We start from the raw sequence: 20,800 nt of genomic DNA, 5'->3' as shown, positions 1-20,800 counted from the left end.
TTGGTTCATTAGTTTTGTGAAATTGGTTAGAGATCAGATTTTACATACAGGGAACAGTTAGACTTCAGATTTACCCAAAGGCACACAACAAGTCTACTTCCCCATCTTAAGGCTAATCTAATTGAACTTTCATGTTTTAATTGCCTTTCTAGACCTCTCCTTTAATTCTATACTGCTCTTTCGGGGCATTTACTTTGTCCTAACCTGATTTAGTTAGATGGCACTGTAGTGGACTTTCAGTTTAGTACTTAAATGGATTATGCTCAAATTTTTAAAGTATTTTTCAAAATTGACACATCTTTTGCTTTATTAATTGTCATAGTAACATAAGCTCATTATAGAACTTTAAGAAATACAGACATACACAAAATTGAAAGTGCAAGTTCTTATAATCATATATACCGTTCTCCAAAGATAGAGATTGTTGATAATTTTAGTTTGGTGTTAGTATTAGGCAGTAGAGCTTGGGCTCTGCTGAGTGACAGACTCTCAGTGGCTTGCTTCACATTTAATAAAGATTTATTTTCCCCACACCACAGCGATGGACAGTCTCACATTGGAGCTCTGCTATTTGGTGTGCAGTCTTCCCAGGACACTGTGGCAGGCAAGGTGTAGGCTGGGGGAGTCCTTTAAGACCCAGGCCTAGCAGTAGTTCATACTTCACATGCCCACATCTGATTGGCCAGAGTCTAATCATACAGGTCTTCAACCGAAATGTAAGGGGTGGGTGTGGGAGAAATATAGGAGAGCACATGAATAATTTGGTGAGTATTCAGGATCTCTTCTGGGGTGAGCTTTCTTCCCTGTTTTCCCTGTGCTTTTACAAATAAATAAATGAACACACACATGTATGTACATATATTTTTATCAATGTGAGATCAGCATTAGTGAAAACTTATTGTCAAAACTTTATTTTCAAAATAATATAATTTGTGCACTTATGGACTTCATCATGTCCTTCCCAGATATGCGGACAGTCTGCTCCCTGCTTGTGTCTTCAATACCGAGATTGTTCATATTGTCTGTAATTTCTTGGTCTTTGTTGGTTTCTTCCCCATCCAATTTAATACATAGAGCAGTCTTCCTTCTTTGAAAGATAAAACAAAAAATTTCAGTAGCTCCTAATCTGTCTTTAGCATCAGCGATTCTCTTTCTTTCAGTGCATCCTCCCTTCCTTAGACGTCATGGTAAATATCTATGGGTTGCATTTCTCCAGGCCACCTCCCCTATTTTTTTTTCTCCCTTGCTTTTCTGTAGTGAGTTTCACTGCCAGTTTTGCTGTCCACTGGGAGTAGCAGTCACATTTTGTTATTGCATCCTACGTCCCATCTCTCAAGAATTACATGGCTGTCTTCACTAAGCAGAGACTCTATAAACAAACAAACATGCACAGTGAGCATAGCTGTGATTAAGAATGCAGGTTCTGGGGACTGCCTGTCTGGGTTTGACTATTCCTCTCCCTACTGCTAGCTGTACACCCTTGGGAAAGTTAATCACTACTTCTCTGCTTCAGTTTCCTCATCTGTAAAAATGGGAATAGCAATGGTACCTAATTTATGGGGTGGTTCTAAGAGTATATTATGACCATTCATAGCAATTAGCACAGTGGTCATATGGTAAATATTGCTAAATGTTTCTAAATTTTTTTTTGTGGTAGTGAGGTTTGAACTCAGGGCTTTGTGCTTGCTAGGCAGGCATTCTACCTCTTGAGCCACACCTCCAGTCCTTTTCTCTCTGGTTATTTTTGAGGTAGGGTCTCACTTTTTGCCCAGGCTGGCCTGGACCACAATTTTCCTATTTTATGCTTCCCACTGTCACTGAGATGACAGGCAGACACCAGCGTGCCCAGTTATTAGATGGGGTCTTGCAAACCTTTTTGCCCAGGTGGGCCTCAAGCCTTGATCCTCCCTATCTCAGCCTCAAATGTTTCTAATTTAAAAGACAAACTTAAAACATTTTCTCTTGAACTTTACTTCTTACCTTAATATACTCCCATGTGTCTTTATACATGAAGTATGTCTTTTAAGCTTTATGGTCACCTGAAGCAAGCAAAACAGAAATTGTCCCCTTTGTGATGAAGCACTTGGGTAGAGCAGTGATGAGTGAATAAATCCTGGCTTTGCAAGTTCCAAGATCTTGAGGAAGCTTCTTCTCAAATGAAAACACAGTACTCTGCCAAAAATCACTAGTATGTGGTTCATGTGAGAAAATTCACAGGGAATGCTGACCGTCTTTCTGGTATAGTATAAATAGTCCAAAAAGCATTAATGTTCTGTTTTCTAAATTTCTCATATTTTATGTTGTTATACATTTAAATTTAAGTTATGCAATGCAGCCTAATATACTCTCTTACTTGTTGGCATTGAAGTCTCAACTTGTTTGTAAATTTTTCTACAACAGAAGGGTTTACCTCCTTCTGTTCTCTTTATGTTTTAATATACCCAAACTGGGAGTTAGAATATACTCAGTAGACACCCAGCTTAGTAATTTTGTTGTATTATTCTGAACTATTTATTAAATTCATTGTCTGTACAAGCTAGAAAATGATGGGGATGTACCCCAGTGGTAGAGTGCTTGCTTAGCACCTTCAAGACCCAGGGTTCAATCCCTAGCACTGCAAACAAAACAAAACAAAACAAAACAAAACAAAAAGCCTATAAATTCTCTTTAGACTTGAAGAGCTAGATTTTTTTTTAAATGGACCTTTGCTTTTTCCTGCCCTTTTGTCTTATTCTCTACTAAGTGGTGAGATTTCTGGAATACTCATGATTCCTACTTGCATTAACTAATGATCTTCTAAATTATTGTAAAGTAGCAGACTCCCTTACTTAAACTAAGCTCCGTGATAATAAAAATTATAATGCTGATATGTGTGCATGAGGCCATTTGTACTGGTATGTGCTACACTGTGACAGTCATTTTTCTGGGGGCTATTCTCCTTTCTGATATATGCAGTTCTACTCTATACTTTTCAGTTCTAAATTTTAGTAATTGCAAAACATCTGAGTAGCAGGGGCTGAAAAAGTACTCAATTGTGTTTTTTTAGTATCTTTGTGTTAGTAATTTTTAAAAATATTGTACCTCTTATTAAAAATCTGTGATTTGTAATTTAATTTGAAAAGTGTGTTTAGAACTTGAAAACAAATAGCAGTATTCAATTAAAGCTCTGTTTTAAATTCTAGAACAAGTTAAACTGGGTAAAATAATGACTGATATTGAATCTGTCAGTAAAAACATGGAGAAAGAGAAGCATCAGCACCCTGGGAAGTCCAGGTAATGTGGCATTAGTGTATAGAATATATATATAATCTCTCTCTCTCTCTCCGTATATATATGTATAATTCTTTGCCAGTGTCCCCTGACCAAATGTCATGTCTTCTCAAGTCTATCTGTTAACATCCCATGCATGAGGCTAATTTATCTTTCTGCTTGAGTCCCTCAAAGCATATCAATTATCAAAATTTTTCTTTTCAGTTCAATTAACTTTTGAACTGGAGGATGTCTGAGTAGTTAAGTAAACCATCTGGGTTTTACAGTGCATAAGCTCAAATCCAATTTGTGTCTTTCTTGAGAAAAATGCCATATTTTATGGTAATATTACATAAGTTTGGAATTTTAATAACTTTTCTGCAGCAATTATGAAGCAGAATAAATTGTAATTATCCTTTTCAAATCTAATAATTAAAGGTTAGTCTTTTCCTAACAGAAGATGAGGCTGGTTATACAGAACATAGTTTGAATGCAGGAATTTTGAACTTTGCTTCTATTTTCCAAAAGTGTCTGGAGATGGGTCAGTTACTTTTCCGAATTATCCTGCAGAATTGCATTGCTGTCTTTAAGATACATTTAAAATAGTGTACACAGTAGTTGGCCTTATGGTTGCAGATAGAACCTCTAACATCCCTTCAGCTCACATTTTGTAAGAGACTACAGAATGTAAATACTAATCTGTTAAAATGCATGTTGATGGCTTATTTTACATTAATTTATTAATATAACAGGATCAGAAATTTGATTAAGTTTTTTTTTTGTTGTTGATAGTGGGGTTTGAACTGAGGGCTTCAAACTTGCTAGGTAGGTGCTGTACCACTTGAGCCACTCTGCCAGCCCTATGATCATTAATTTGGGCTGACTGGTATACCCTATAAATGATAGACATTGAGAAAATATGTTTTTTTCTGTAAAAAATATGCTGTGTTTGGGCTAGCAGAGTGGCTCAAGTGGTAGAACACTTGCTTAGCAAGTGTGAGTCCATGAGTTCAAACCCAGTACCACCAAAAAATAAATAATAGTATCCTGTGTTTTCCAATGTTTATGTTACAAGTTGGGTTAGCCTGGATTCCACATGTTCAGCACCTTCTTGGCTTATGTGGAATACTATAACACAAATTTGGAGAAGTAGAATTTGTACAGATTCAGTGCCAGAAGTTTTGATTTATCTATGATAGGGGAAGATATGAATTACAAAGGAAAAATAAATAATTGTATTGGGAATGTAACAATTTTTAAAAATTTCCTTTCTTTCTTTACCCAATTTAACTGAAGACCCAGGTTGGTGTAACAGAGTGGCAGCTGTGAAAAGAGTACTTAATAAAGTGCTTTAACCAAATTGTTTAGACTTTCAACTAAACTTTTAATAACTAGAAAAGTTAACCGAACTCGTTTGAAAATCATTTCAGTATATTGAGATGAGGCTGGTAACCCAAGGAACAATAGCAATGACCTCGGGACAAGTGGAGCATTTATGAATAATAAATCTGAACAGATAAAATATCTTTCAGTATAATGTCTTTCTCAAGAGGGTTGAATATATCTCAGAGAATTGTTTCTTTTGCAATTGGTGGAAGATTAAGGTCTCCTGACACCCTAAATTCCCATTTTTAATGAAAACATGTCCTGCTTAATGAGGAAGATCAGCACCCTTTGAAATTTAAGAGCAAGTGCACGTACTTCAGTGACAGCCCGGGGCACATAAAGCCTGAACTCCAGTGCACTGGGGCTGCCTCGTCTTTATTTATAGCTAGTTTATGGTGGTAACTTGTTTCCCACCTTAGCAGTTAGCTTCATTTCATTAATGTTAGATGGGAATGCAGAGGGAAAGGCAAATAAGTGTTTTGGGACGTGGAAACTCGCTTAGAAAACCTCTGCTTAAATAGACAAAAAAAAAAAGACATCAAACTGAAATTTTTATTGAAATCTAATTCTCTGCATAATGCAGATAAGAAAAATTAGCAATGAGGTTGTAAACAACAGAAGGAACATAGAATCAATTAGGACATCAGGTATAGGATTTTGAACAATTAGGCTCTTGACTAATTGGGCTGAATTACCCAGTTCTTTGTGAGACTCTGGAAGGGTTTCTGTTCAATTCACATAGACTCTTGTGAAAGAGGGTGTATGTAAACTACTTATAATTCCCCTGAAGATGTCTTGGAGAGTACCAATCATTAAGGTAACACAGTCTTTTTAGGGAGGCCATAAAAGTATTGGCTCAACATAAGAAATTTCCTTGGATGAAAGAAATATGACAGAATCTTACAAATGCATAATTTCTTTTTGTACATTTTCCTATTTTGATCTGTAGAGAACAAACAAAATGGGAATGCCTGCATTTTCACGTTGAAGCTTAAGATAGTGAAGTTCTTTTCTGTACCTTTGAATTCTAAGTGCAAAGAATGTCCTGCATTAAAACTGCATTAAAACACTGTTCTTAGTGCAATAATGTTGGATGTGAGTGCGTTCTAAATGTTAATTTTCCATCAATGAAACTCGCTTTTTATCCACTTACGGAGTAATGCTAATTTTTTAGTTGATAATATCGGGTGCATTTCAAAGTATGACAACTGCATTTCTGAGAATGGATTCTGTAATTCAGAAAGTGAACTTGGTCTTATTTCCCTCGTTTCGTGATCACTGAGAGTTTCCTGTGTGTTATATGCAATCAATGATTAGATTATTCTGATAAATTTAATAGCAGAATGAGGATATAAAATAGTGGTAGAATCCCTTATAGCATTCCCAATTGTGCTGATTTTTTTTTGAGACAGAGTCTTAGTCTGGCTTAGAATTTGCTATGTAGCCCTGGCTGGCTTGGAACTCATGATTCTTCTGCCTCAGCCTCCTAAGTGCTGGGACTACAGGTATGTACCACCATGCCTGATCCCCCAGTTGTATGGAAGCAACTCTGATTTTTCAGCATTAATGTTTTAAAATTTTTTCATAAGTGGATAAATTGTCTACTTCTATTAGAATCACTGCTTAGTTGGGAGTGACTGAAAAAAATGTCATGTGTTCTAATTTGAAACTAAATAATGCTAATCCCTGGATCACATATTAGAAAACAAAGCAAACCACATATGGTAAATGTCTCTTTGCCCCATTCTCATAAATCTAGAATTTCAAATGGAATTTTGCAAAACTGCCTGCAATGCTCAAGCCTTTTGTATTTTTCCTTGACAGCTTAAGGGCTACCTCAGTCCTTTGGTCAAATCCATGTGTATGCCACATAAGTGACAGTGAGACTAATGGACTTTATAAGTTAGTCATTAATTTAACTTATTGAATGAATTAACAGTACCAAGTATACAGCTCTGAACAGGGAAGTCACAGTCTTATTGCTCATACTCAGCTCTTTGGTTAGCAAAATGCTTTAAAATACTGAAAACTTCTACAACATTTAAATAATGATTGAGCCAGCAGTTCTACATCTAGGCATTTATACTAAGAAAGTAATCAAACAGGTGCACAAATATATAAGTCCAAAGATTTTTATTCTTGCTTATAAATAACAAAACACTGTGACTAACCCAAATACCCAGCATAAGAAGATTGGTAAGTTAAACACAGTGTATTTAATCCATACAATAGAATGAAAGGTAATGGGCCAAAATAGCAGTGTACATCTTTGTATGTTTATGAAGAAAGATATCCAAGATGTAATATTAAGTGCCAAATATTAGGTAGAAATTTCATGTGTGTTTATATACACTTGAACATAAAGAAGGTATGGAATATGTTATCCAAGCTAATCATGACAAATGGAATTAGTATAAAACAGAAAAACAATTTCTGAGCTCTCTTCCCCCAGCACCTAACTTCAAATCCTAGATTCATCCATTTCCAACTAGAACAATCTGAACTGCATAACTTATAAATGTTTTACTTTCTTCATATGAAATGTGTAAAATAGTAAATATAGTACCTAGATGCTTGTTGGGAGAGGTAAATCAGATAAGGCATGTAAAAGGCTTAGAATATTGCCTAGTCTATGGGAAACACTTAAGGGTTTGCCATCATTGTTAAAATATCGAAGTGATTGATTTTCTTTCCTGTTGCTTATTTACATTTTCTAAAGTACTTGATTCTCGATTTAGTTCACATGGTTAAAGCTCCCCAAGTCATGTTCGGAAAACATGTTATTTAAAATCTCTTGTAATGCAATGAAGAAATAGATAGGATGCTTGCTATTTTTCTGATTTTTGTTCAGAAAGCAGATGTTCTTATTTGTTATCCATGCTCAGAACCAGCAAAATTTGGTACTATAAATTCAGTAATATTTCCTTGGCAGAGCACCGGGGGTGTAGCAGTAGGGTCTTGTTGAGTGTAGCTTCTGAGACTTGCATTTAATCCTATATCATTAGTCCTGAAGGTGCATATGACTTGTAGGGACTCTAAATCACTCACAGATATACCTTTATGTTTTGGAGGCAGATTGCTGGAATCATCATATACCCTTCCTCCCTATTCTGGCTTGCCTTTACAACCCGTGACGTCTTCCTCCGGACTTCAGAGAGAACCTGGTGAGTACCATTGTGTAAATGTTAGTAGCAGCATAGTGGTTTTTATAACTTTTGCATTCATTTAAAATACAAAATCAAAGAGCAAGCACTGAACAGAGTTATTTCCTTTATATTTTATTTTAAATAATGTGTCAAAAGCTAAAGAAATTTTGGGAACAACTGCGATTAACAAATTTTCACTCCTTTATTTCAACTTGTGAGATTAGATTTTTTAAAATTTGTGTGAATATTGGAGGTTGTAGGAAATCATAAAGAGAAATCCTTATAATTTAAAAAGCTTCTCTACTGTTGTTTTAAAAACACATAAAATTCTTCAAAATTATATATTTTGTTTATTTATTTTTAGTGGTACTAGGGTTTGAACCTATACTTGGCAGGCAGGTGCTCTACCACTTGAGTCATGCCCCCAGCCTTTTCTTGCTTTGGTACTGTTGAGCTAGGGTCTCACATTTATGCCCAGGCTGGCCTGGACTGCATCCTTCCTATTTACTTTCCCATTTAGCTGTGATGGCAGGCATCCACCACCACGCCCAGCTTTTATTGATGGAGAATTGGTCTCACAAACTTTTTGCCAGGGTTGGCCTCAAACTGCATACCAAGTAGGTAGGATTACAGACTTGAGGCACAACGCCAGGCTATATGATTCTTTAAAGTCCCTTAAGTGTGATTAAGAAACTCTGGAAATTGGAGACTGCTTGAAGACCTAGGGGCCTATTGATTCAAAGAAACAATTTTGTAGTGCTCCCTCTGAGAGTACCTCGTTCTCATGTTCTTGAGCTTCAGGCTGTCATTAAGAGAAAAATTCATCTTGTACAGTAGGACTTTGACTTTGGAAGACAGTTTTAAGTTTGCAGAATAAACTCCTAAGGTTCTCAAGCTACTACTGAATAAAATGTTATTTAACTCACTTCAGTTTTGCCATCCTTTGTTTGTTTGGGTTATACAGGATCCAAACATCTAATGGAAGTTCATTTGTAAGCTTAATTTCTATGAAACGCATTTTCATTAATGCCACCAGTATTCATGACAACTATTAAAATTTCTGAATATAATGCAGAATCCTGAAGATATACATTGTCTGCTTTAGAAATTTTGATTTTTATGTTGGTTCATAGCTAAAATTATTTGAAGCTTTTGGTCAGACAGTTTGAGGTCCTAGGATAATGGACCAATGTGTGGGTCTCAGTTCAGTCAAGAATTTAATATCTATGTGTAGAAGTAAATGCTGGCAAGTATTCATACAAGATGTAGAGTTTAATGAGTGTAACAATTTTAATAAGTAATAATCTTGAAAGATGGTAACCCTGAAAGCTGAGGCCTACAGCACTTAACTATCATTAAGTTAAAATTGTACTAATTCTGTGGCATTTAGAGTTTATTCAGAATCATCTAAGGGTTGACGAAAGCCTCTTTCTTCAAGTAACATTAACCTGAGATAAATCACTCCTGAAGGGGTCAGCAGTTCTCATGGCTTTAATCTGAATGTTGGTATCAGAAAGATCATTCACCATGACCAAGTCAGTTTTATCTCAGGGATGCAAGGATGGTTCAACATATGCAAATCATTAAATGTAATACAGTGTATTAACAGAAGCAAAGACAAAAATCACTTGATCGCCTCAATAGATGCAGGAAAAAGCCTTCGCTAAAAGTCAACACCATTTCATAATGAAAGCTCTGATGAAACTAGGAATAGAAGGAATGTACCTCAACATAATAAAGGCTATATATGACAAACCTATAGCTAACATCATACTTAATGGGGAAAAGCTGAAACCATTTCACCTAAAGTCAGGAATGAGATAAGGGTATCCACTCTCCCCACTCCTATTCAACATAGTCTTGGATTTCCTAGCCGGATCAATAAGGCAGGAAGAAGAAATAAAAAATAATACAAATAGGTAAAGAAGAAGTCAAACTATCCCTGTGTGCAGATTACATGATCTTATACCTAAAAGATCTGGAAAACGCCAAAAAACTCCTAGACACCATAAACAGCTTCAGCAAAGTAGCAGGATACAAAATCAACTTACAAAAATCAGTAGCCTTTCTATACACCAACAATAAACTGATTGAGAAAGAATATAGGAAAATAATTCCATCTACAATAGTCTCAAAAAAAAAAAAATCAAATTCCTAGGAATAACCTAGGAATAACAAAGAATGTAAATGACCTCTACAAGGAAAACTACAAACCACTGTAGTTTCTTAGAAGAGAGAAATCTAATAAGATTGCAGAAGATAGAAAGATCTCCCAAACTCATGGATTGACAGAATCAACATGGTAAAAAGGCTGCTATACTACCAAAAGCAATCTCCATGTTTAAGGCAATTCCCATCAAAACTCAAATGACATTCATCACAGAGATTGAAAAATCAGCTCTAAAGTTCATTTGGAAATATAAAAGACTGTGAATAGCCAAGGCAAAACTCGGCAAAAAGAGCAATGCTGGAGGTATCACAATACCCAACTTCAAACTATACTATAGAGCCACAGCAATAAAAATAGCATGGGACTGGCACAAAAGCAGACATGAAGACCACTGGAACAGAACAGAGGACTCAGACACATGGCTATGACCACCTAATTTTTGACAAAGTTACCAAAAACATGATGGAGAAAAGACAGCCTCTTCAAATGTTGCTGGGAAAATTGGATATCTGCTTGCAGAAAATGGAAACTAGATCCATGTTTGTCTGTACAAGTATCATACAAGGAACTGATTTACCAGAATATACAGGGAACTCAAAAAATTAACTCCCCCCAAAAACCTATGACCCAATAAAGAAATGAGCAACTGAACTGAACAGAATTTTTTCAAAGGAAGATGTCCAAATGGCTAAAAAGCACATGAAAAAATGCCCACCATCCCTGGCCATAAAGGAAATGCAACTCAAAACCACACTAAGATTCCATCTCACTCCTGTTAGAATAGCTACCAAGAACACCACCAACAACAAATGTTGCTGAGGATGCAGGAAAAAGGAACCCTCACAGTGCTGGTGGGAATGAAAGCTGGTACAACCTCTATGGAAAACAGTGTGGAGGCTCCTTAAAAAACTAGAAATAGATCTGTCATAGGATCCAGCAATACCGCTCCTAGGGATATACCTGGAGGAATGTGACTCAGGTTACAACAAAGGCACCCGAGCACCATGCTTATTGTAGCACTAGTCACAATAGCCAAGCTTTGGAAATAGCCAAGATGCCCAACTAGTGATGAATGGATTGAGAAAATGTAGTATTTATCCACAATGGAATTTTACTTAGTCTCAAAGAAGAATGGAATTTTGTCATTTGCAGATAAATGGATGGAATTGGAAAATATCATCTTAAGTGAAGTTGGCCAGACTCAGAAGGCATGTTCTCCCTCATATGCAGATTGTAGACCTAAAACAAATAAAGCAATATTAAGGGACACAGGTCACACCAAGGGGAGGCCATGCAAGGGAAGTATAGGGCAAGGGAAGGAAAGTATAAACTTGAATGTGGTTGATGTGCTCACTGAACAGAAAAGAATACAGAAATTTTAAATTGGCCAGGGCCATCATGGAAAGCAGACTAGGGTGAAGAGAACTGGAAGAGGTGAATCAATTGGGGTTGTAATACATATATGCATAACAACGCAAGGAAACTCCCTGTGTGGTCATCTTTATTCTTTTTTCTTCAACAAAATCGAAGAACAGGAGGAATTTTCGGGGGTTAGGGAGGGAGGCTTGGCACCAGAGAAGGGGGGAGGTGGTGGGGAAAGGGGTAAGAGGATGAATATGGTGCAAACAATGTGTACACATGTATGTTAGTGCAAAATGATTTCTAAATTTAAAAAAATTGAATGCTGGGATTACTTAAATGTCCTTTTTCCATATGGATGGAGCTTACTTATACAGTGGGTTAGCCACTGCTTAGTTAGTGTTGAACAAAAGGTAGAAGACCGTCCTTTGTTTAGAGAATTCCAGCTATGGAATTGAGTGGAAGGAGCACAGTTGCTTTCACTTGTGTGATAACTTTTGCGATTTGCTAAAGCTTCTGGCCATGAAAAAAGTGTTCTGCTGAAATACGTGAAATATTTACCAATGAAACCATAACTTCATGAAAGTGAAAAGACTCCTCATACCCACCACAATGCCTAGACATAGCAGGCATTAATGAATAGTAAATGAATGAACAGATGTAAATTTAAAGGAGAAGCTACCCAAATGGAGCATATTTTGAATGTGTCTCTGAATGGCTAAAATACAGTAATTGCCAAAGAAACAAGAATTTGGAAAAGTAAAATAGCAAACACTATTTTTTATAGTTTGTTTTAAAGTACTGATTATATGGAGATTGTAAAGATATATTACCATCAAACTAAGTAAAATGTTGCATAGTTTATATGCTTTAAAACCAAATTATTGATATTATAAGTCTTATGATATTATAAGTCTCTTAATATTCATGGAAAGTTACTTCATGGGAAGTTAGAAGGTTGAATATTCTGAAATAGTTTCAAATGCTATAGGTTTGCTATTCTTTTTGCCTTTAAAATGATATGTATCTTTAATCAAAGAATAGATAGTTAATCAATGCTTTGTTGTATATGTTTTTGTTTTCTTTCAGCTAAACCATTCTTTTGTAATTGGAACAACTTCCCACCCCCCCCTTGGGAAATCCCAAGAACTTTTAAAAATTGTTGTGATGGGGATACATTGTGTCATTTACAGATATTCTTACAATATATAAAGTATATACTTGCATTCACCTCCTTCATCATTCTCCTTTATCCTGGAACAACTTTATATTTTTTCAAAATGAGACCAGAAATGTCTGAAAACTCAAGGCAGCAATTTATTTTGTAAAAATAAAACGTGAAAAATATTAATTTTATTTTAAATAATCTTGGTGCATTCCTCACTTGGGATGGAAAATGAGTGCTTTAAAAATGTTTTTAATTTTTTACTTCATGTTAAGGCTATAGTCTAAAAACTGCACAGCACAGCCTTTTTTCCATATCATATCATAAAGCTATTTAGTTTAGTAGATTATAGTTTCAATGAACATTTGACACAGTCACTGCAGTCTACTAATGTAGCCTGTGAAGAGATGTAGAATATAATGTAGAATGTAAAGAGAACATAGATCTTTTAGTTTTCTCTGAGGTACATGTTAATTTGCTGGTTTCTTAAAAATTGCCCAAATTTAGAATAAGTAATTATTTGTCTTAGAATATATAAAAAAGGAAATTATAACATAGTAATTAGGACATATCCTAATTCTATCCATTTGATTAAATACTATATCACATTCTCAAAGCCTTGCTTTTCATAGTAGTGTAGCAGAATTCCTAAGAGTAGAGGGACTGAGGTTACTTTCATGAGGTTAGAATTTTGAGCTGGAAACCTTATCTGAGTTACTGAATTGCTCTGTGATTCAGTTTCTTCACTGGATGAATGGGAGATATTGATAAAACCAAACTCAAAGTGTTTATGTAATGCTTGTCAAGTACATGATATATATCAGGTTTTTAATAAAATTGAGCTATCATTCTTAGCCACAATTTCCTAGACATAAATGAATCGCACAGTACAATACACTTAAAAAACCTGGTGTTTGGTGACCTAGCTTTGACCCTACTTAAAAGATATGTTAGAATCACAAGATTACAAACCTGACTTCACAGTCACAGTAGGAATTTAGGAAGCGTGCAAACACAGTAATTGTTTCTTCATGGAGTCACCTATTTTTGCCATTGTCACTATTAACATCCTTCTCAAGACCCTGAATCTGCCCGTTTGCCCTCCTAGTTTTTAATATATCTGGCAGTTCACTTTTTAAGTGTTACCCAAACCCCCTTTCACTGGTAATTTCAAAAATTTTTCCTTGTTTTTATAATTCTAAGGCAACAGGCCCATGGAAGAAATTCTTGTTTAGAAACTACTTTTAGTAGACTTTTTCAAAAGGCAGTCGTTGGAGGGAGGGAGTTGAGTCAAAGAAGACTATACTGCCGTCCATAACAAGCTTTGTGGCTTTGTGCAGGTCTCTTCTACTTTCTGGCATTAGTGTCTTCAAGTGTAATGCTCCAGAAAAGAATGAAACTGCCTTTGAGGAAAGGGGTGGAAGGTGAGAAAATTCCCTCCCTGTGTGCTGCTTCCCAGCGACTGAAACATCTCTGCAGATCACTGGCAGGTGAAAAGAGGGATCTCCTAGTCTGCTTGTGGCATGATTCCTTACCTTTCCCTGCTTTCCAGGTTCATAGCCTTGAGACCCTCAGGGCGAATCTCACTAAGTTTATCCTCCAGCTCCAGTCTGCAGCAGCAGCCACAAGCTACCATGAACTTCAGACACCTGTGATCAACAGAACCCCACTCTATAATTGCGTATGTCTTCTGTTCAGCCCTCGCCCCCACCCTTCTCATACCTGGAACTCAGTTACTGTGCTCTCTGATCTCATATCCAGTAACCAGAAAATCCTCCATCCTGTACCTCTTCGAAGACTTCCCCTCGCTTTCTTGGCCTTCCCATCCTGGTGAAGTCTGTGGTCTTCTCAAGTACTGCAGGTTTTCTCTTCCATACCTCGGATCGCTCCACTGGAGATGGGCAGTGTCCTCTGAGCATTCAACTGCTGTTTCCAGCCCTTTCTCCCCTTCTCTTCCTGAGAACTCAGCTTCGAACCTTTTGTCATTCAGTTGCATTCTGCACGGCCTGTTAGGGTAATTATCGATTTGCATCCATCCTTTTGTATCCTAAAGAAATGTTGGGTTGGCAGAGTGGCTCAAGCAGTAAGAGCACCTGCCTAACAAGCATGAACCCTGAGTTCAAACTCCAGTGCTGCTTAAAAGAAAAAAGAAAGAGAAAAAGAAATTCAGTCTCCGAATCCCTGACATTTCTCTAACACTTGTCATATTCTTGGCAATTTGGCTATCCAATTACATAAGCTTTCTAATTCATTGGCTTTTCAGTTCTTTGAGCTCTTTTCCTCTAGTGACTTTGCCTTTGGTCATTTAACATGTATTCTCTGATAATTATGGTCTAGAGACTTGGTAATACCTACAAAATCCCACTTTGAAGAGTATCACTGCTTAACCAGACCATACCTTCTAAAGTCCAACGATTAAAAAAACCAACCTCCTGTGAGAGTTTTGGGGATCCCAATGCTTATTACAGAGCCCAAGATCAAGTTTCTAATTTCTTTTGTAGCTACACCCATGCCCTTGGTAATTTTATCTGTTTCCTGTACCAGGCTTGATTATTCTGCTGGACTCTAGCTCACATTAAATTGCTGAGTCAGCATTTTCACCTGGAGTTTTAATAGTCATTTCAAACGTAACATGTTCAACTTAGGAGCTGTGAACGTGTTAGTCTCTCTGCCAGGACATCACAGGCATCATTCCTTCACTGTTTGCAGACTTTGCCTTACTCCTTACTGGTGAGGCCATCCCTGACCATTTTGTTACGGTGGCAGCCACATATTCCAGCCTTGTTTGCCTTAAGACATCAGGACATTTTGCCTATTCAACTTATCTGTTTTTATATGTTTCCTGCTGCAATGATAATAATCTCCATAAAGCAGATAGTTTTGACTGATTTGTTCACTGGAAAATTCCTTAGGCCTAGGAGAATGTCTAGCACATAGGAAGGCTTACTATATTTTGTTAGATGAATGAAGGTAGCATAATTTTGCAAATGAGTTGTACCAATTATATTTTTTTCTATTCGATGAGGAAAGCAATATAATTCATTAGAATAAATATTTTCACCCATGGATCTCAAATGTAGTGTTTCCTTTTGAATTAAGAATAAATTCAAAAAGAATATAGCTGTCAGTTTTGGGGGGTTTTGTTTGTTTGTTTCTTTTTCTGAGAATTTGGTGAACAACTAAGGAAATACTTCTGCATGCAGAATGCTAAAAATTCTGGTTAAATATTAAAAGATAACTTTAAAACCTGGTTGAACTATCAGGGAAACATAAAAATAAGTCCAGGAAATACAAGAAAGTCTGATTCTACAGGGCTTTAATTTTTTTTTTAGAAAAATTAGCATATATTATTTGCTCAAAGGAGTTTCATTGTGGTACTTCCACACATGTATACAATGTACCTCAATCAAATTTACCCGCTCTATCCCGCCCCTTTGCCTCCCCTTCCCCTTCTTAAAAACAGGGTCAGCAGGTTTAATAGTTCTGTTTTCACACATGGGTATAAATTACTTCAGTCTATAAATTACTTCCCCTCTCTCACTGGCATCCAGCCCCAAATAGGAGCTGTTTTTTTTTTTTTTTTTACATTCCTATAACTCATTTTTTAAAGACTAGATTCTGCATATGAGAGAGAATATGTGATATTTGTCTTTCTCAGTACCATGTTTTCTTTTGCCATTCATCAGCTGTTGGGCACCAAGGCTGATTCCATATTTTGGTTATTGTGAATATCATGTTGATAACATGAGTGTGCAGTTATCTTGACTTATATTTCCTTGGCTAGATGCCCAGGAGTGGTATAGCAGGATTATATGGCAGTACTGTGTTGAGTTTGGGCTTCATGTTCTTTAGAAGAATTTGCTTTCATGGATCATACCTATTCTTGTTGGCCTAGAACTTCCTTGTTAAAAACCAATATAACAAAATATCTTATCACACCCTTTCTCTGGCCTCCAATCTCCTGTCAACGTATGTAGGTATGTATGTATCTGTCAAAGTTTTCCAAAAATGTGTATATATGACATTATTGTGTAAATTAGTGTGGTGGAATTTTCTCTCTTATAAGGTGGATGAGACTTTTGCTAGGATATTCCACAAAGTACTAGACATATATACTCTCAAAAAACAACCTGTAAACAGATTTTGTTCCTTGTACAGATAATTTAAAAACTAAACTCCTGGAAAATTTAAAACAAATCAATTATTTGTGTTATGCTCCTATTATGTTAAGATCAATAGCAAATTTCTAGGCTTTTTTATATTATAAAATATATACAGCCATATTAAAGAACATTTGAAGATAAGGAAAAAAACCAATCTTTTCCATTACTTCCACTTCCCTTTCCTGGCCATGATTAACAACTTGGTTTATTTTTTCATGATTTTGGGTATATCTTTAAAAAAACCTGCAGCTACACAAATTTGAACATTTCTTCTAGTTAAATCTAACACAATGGTTTTATCTGCTTAATTGGATTAAATGTCCATTTCATTTTCTCCCAGGACCTCTAACATCATGACCCCTTTGTACCAACTATGTTTCAGCTTCCCCATCTGCCTGGCCCAAAGGGTTGGCAGTGTCAAAGGAGAGGCTGCCTGTTTTCTTCCTGCCTTCTGACAGAGTATGAAGGCATTTTGGTAGCGCAAAGTAGGTTTTTTAAAATAAAAAATTTAAACATTCTAAGTAGTTTTAGTTTTATGCAGGGATCCACTCTGCTCCTACAGGTGGGTACTTGCCTGTGTACATTCAGCTATTGCTGCTAGCCCTTTAAACTTGGTGGCCACCTATCTCCCAGAATTTTACTGTAATCATCAATTTTTTTCTCATAAATATTTACTTTTGTATATTGCTATAATTTCACTTATTAATTTATAACAAGATTCAAAATTATTTGAGAATGCTGAAAATTAATATATTATAAATATTTTTATTCTTTGCTACAATGGCTATTCAGTTACATTAATTAAAAGGTAGATGTTTATAACAAAATAATTCCTCCTCCTCTTCAAACCGAGGGTTAAATCCAGGGCCTGACACATTCTAGGCAAGCACTATACCACTGAGCTATACCTCCAGCTGATTTCCATTTCTTTACTTATTCCATTCTATTGTGTTTATATATGTTCATATTGTCTTATATGTATTTATGACATTTGCATTTTTGTATTATCTTAAAATTAAAATATTTCAAGGCAAACAAAGGGATTCAATATAGGAAAGGCTTATACAGTGAGCATGTTGTGGTATATACAATGTTATGAACTGAAGGGTAGTGTAAATGTGCATGATTTTTGACAGTTTTGATCCTGCACTCTGTTTAAAGATGGGGTTTTTCACTACATAGTTTTTACAATTACATTTTCATTCAGCCTTACAAGTTTCACTAATATGGTTACTTCATGTTATACAACTTTGGAGTATTAGCTTTCATGCTGAATTATAAATTAGTTTGCATTGCATTGCTCTTTCAATATGTAACAATATAATAGGAAAATAACTTTCTTGTATGATTCCCCACTGCTCACATTAATAGATAGTTCATAAAAGCATGAGAGTTTTATTATCTGAAAACATCTTTCCTCTTCTTTAGGAAAATGTGAAAAATATTTTTAATGTGCCAAATTCCAAGCAATCAAAATGTTTCATGCTGGGAGAAATGAGTGCTGTGATATTAAGTGTTCGGCAATCTCTAAGAGAGACTTTGTGAGGAGTATGGACGTTTTCAGTCCATTACAATGTCACATGCATCTTGACAGACCTTTTTGGCTATTGTCTACTTGTCAAGAGAAGGAAAACCAGCAGGGTTTAGGTAATTTACTTTGTAGGATCATTTCTAAAATTTTAAGAGACTGAATATATAGTTAATGAGTATTGATGGTATCAAGAAGTGGATTATAGCCAGGCACTGGTGGTGTACATCTGTAATCTTAGCTACTCAGGGACACAGAGATCAGGAAAATTGTGGTTCAAAGCCAGCCCAGGCAATAGTTTGAGAGACCCCATGTTAAAAAAAAACCCATCACAAAAAAGTTCTGATGGAGTGGCTCAAGATGTAGGCCTTGAGTTCAAACCTGTGGACCACACACACACACACACACGCACACAAAGAAGTGGATTATAAATACTTCTTACCTGCAATAATCTCAAGATACATTTTAAAATTCTAGGAAGATAATTCTTCTGTATATCCTAAAGCAAGATTGAGAGAGCTTTAGATCAGTAATGTATAACAGAAACAAAATGTAAGACACTTAAAACTTAAATTTTGCTTGTAGCCACATTAAAAAGTGTAAAGAGAAACAATTGAGTCTCCACTTGAGAAATGAGAAAACAAACAAAAAAGAAGCAAAATGAGTCTTTTTTTATTTAACCTGATATATCCAAAATGTATCATTTCTGTATGTAATCAATATAAATAATTGTTAGCAATGTGCATCTTATATTTTTTTCTTACTAAGTCTTTGAAATCTGGCCTGTAATATAACTTATAGATCATTTCCATTATGGACACACTTCAAGGGCACATCAATGTACATGGCTTGTAGTTTTCATATTGATACCACAGCTGTCTACTTTGTGCGCCTGAAGGCCTTGGTCACTTATTTCTGTATTTATATTACCTGTGTAATGTTTGGCATGTACTAAATGTATGGTAAATATTTGAAAAAGGAAGACAGAGAAAGGGGAGAACTTTGTGGCAGGATGAAATTTCATAGTCACACACTAGCAGACCTTGATTAGGACACTTCATCTCCCTAACCTGAGCTGCTTATGGGAATAGAGATTTGTGTCTGCCCTCCAGAATGACTGCATAAAAACTGAGCATAACATTGGTAAATGCCTACTTGGTTTCCTTTCTGTAATCTGAATTGTCATGTCTTTAGATGATTTAATCTGTATGTACCTGCTTTTATTAGCTCTTATAAACTACTCCACCAAATCTAGTACTTTTATTTTAGCTACAACTGAGTGGAAAGAAAGAAACTAAACTTAGAGAGTAGAAGTTCTTGGCATCAAGATTATAGCCAAGGACAATTATGTTAAATTGCTTAGTATGCTGTGGAATTAATTGCCCGTGATCTTAATTATAAATACTTAATTTATAAAACAGCCTCTAAATGCACAGGTCCACATTTAAATTTAGGAACATTTTGGAAAATTAGTGTCAGTCTGATGTCCAATTTAAAACTTTAATGTCACCATCATTTCATATCTTTTCAATTTTCCTTCTGCTCAAGCCTGACCCATGGCTCAGGGAACTGCAGAAGAACACAGGGCCACAATCTGTTCTTTCCTGCCCTACTTACATTCACACAGTATCACCAGCATATGGAAGTGTGCAGGAGAAGCACATATTATTGTGGAGGTTGGTTTCATGGGTCTGTGACTTTGCATGGGTTGCATGGGACCTTGCTCTCGAGAGGGGTTTAATGGTCTGTGGTCTTGAAATTTTTAATAGCTTTGTCTTCACATTTGTGTTTTGCATGAGTGGGATAGTGGAGTGTGTAGTGCAAGGTCTGGAGTCTTGTCTCTGGGTTGTCCGCCCTCCCTGCCTGCCAGGGACAGGCCCTTGACCACCTATCTGTTCCTGAGTTCCAGCTCAGTGACTTCGTCTGTCCTCTCCCTAGCATAGACCTTGGAGCAGGAGCATGTAGGGTCCTGGGTGGGTGTGGGGGTCTGCACTTGTCTGTAAAGTATTTCTATTCTAAAGAATTTACAACATTAAGTAGTCTATAAGTAACACCATGACAGGTTGAGAGAGATGACTGAATAAAGGAAAACTCTTCTCCTGTTTTTTTTTTTTTTTTCAAAGAATTCCTCATGTTTGGCTCTGCAAATTATTTAGTTGGTCCTGGGATGATGTGATGAGTGATTATAAATTCAAGCACATGTAGGCATTGCACAGGTCATAGAACCTTGTCTGAACCCAAATGAAACTTCACTCCCATGACTTACCTCTCTCCAACTAAAACACACTTCACCCCTCTGAGGTGACCACTGACTTTAGTTTTGTAATAATAGTTTCTGTGCTCTCTAGTTTTATTACCCAGAGTGGTGGTAAATTGTTTTTGCCTTTAATGTATAGAAATGAAATCATGCTGTATTTGTTTTTGTGACTTGCTGTTTTGTGCAACATTACTTGCAAACTTCATCCATGTGACTGTAGCTTGCTCATTCTTACTGCTACAAGAACCTGGTATTGGTATTGCCTGTTCTTGATGGGCATTCTAGTTGTTTCCACTTTAGGACTGTTGCAAACAATGCAAACAACACCTGTCTTGCGGTAGGCATGAGTGAAAGTCTCTTTAAGGCTTCTCTGGCTT

At 36.2% G+C, this 20,800-nt stretch overlaps 1 protein-coding gene across 1 annotated transcript in view; it reads left to right on the top strand.

Moving 5' to 3' along the window:
- Positions 1–20,800, top strand: part of Iqcm (IQ motif containing M) — a 237,052-nt gene that overhangs the window by 40,596 nt on the left and 175,656 nt on the right. Inside the window, 2 exon segments of the mRNA XM_074042812.1 lie at positions 3,183–3,287; positions 7,707–7,799. Of these exon segments, the coding sequence (XP_073898913.1) occupies positions 3,183–3,287; positions 7,707–7,799 (198 nt within the window).

This window comes from Castor canadensis, chromosome 9 (assembly GCF_047511655.1).
Source record: "Castor canadensis chromosome 9, mCasCan1.hap1v2, whole genome shotgun sequence".
In the NCBI taxonomy this organism is placed as follows: Eukaryota; Metazoa; Chordata; class Mammalia; order Rodentia; family Castoridae; genus Castor; species Castor canadensis.
Note: the sequence above shows the minus strand (reverse complement) of the source record. Positions and strands in the feature narration are given on the sequence as shown.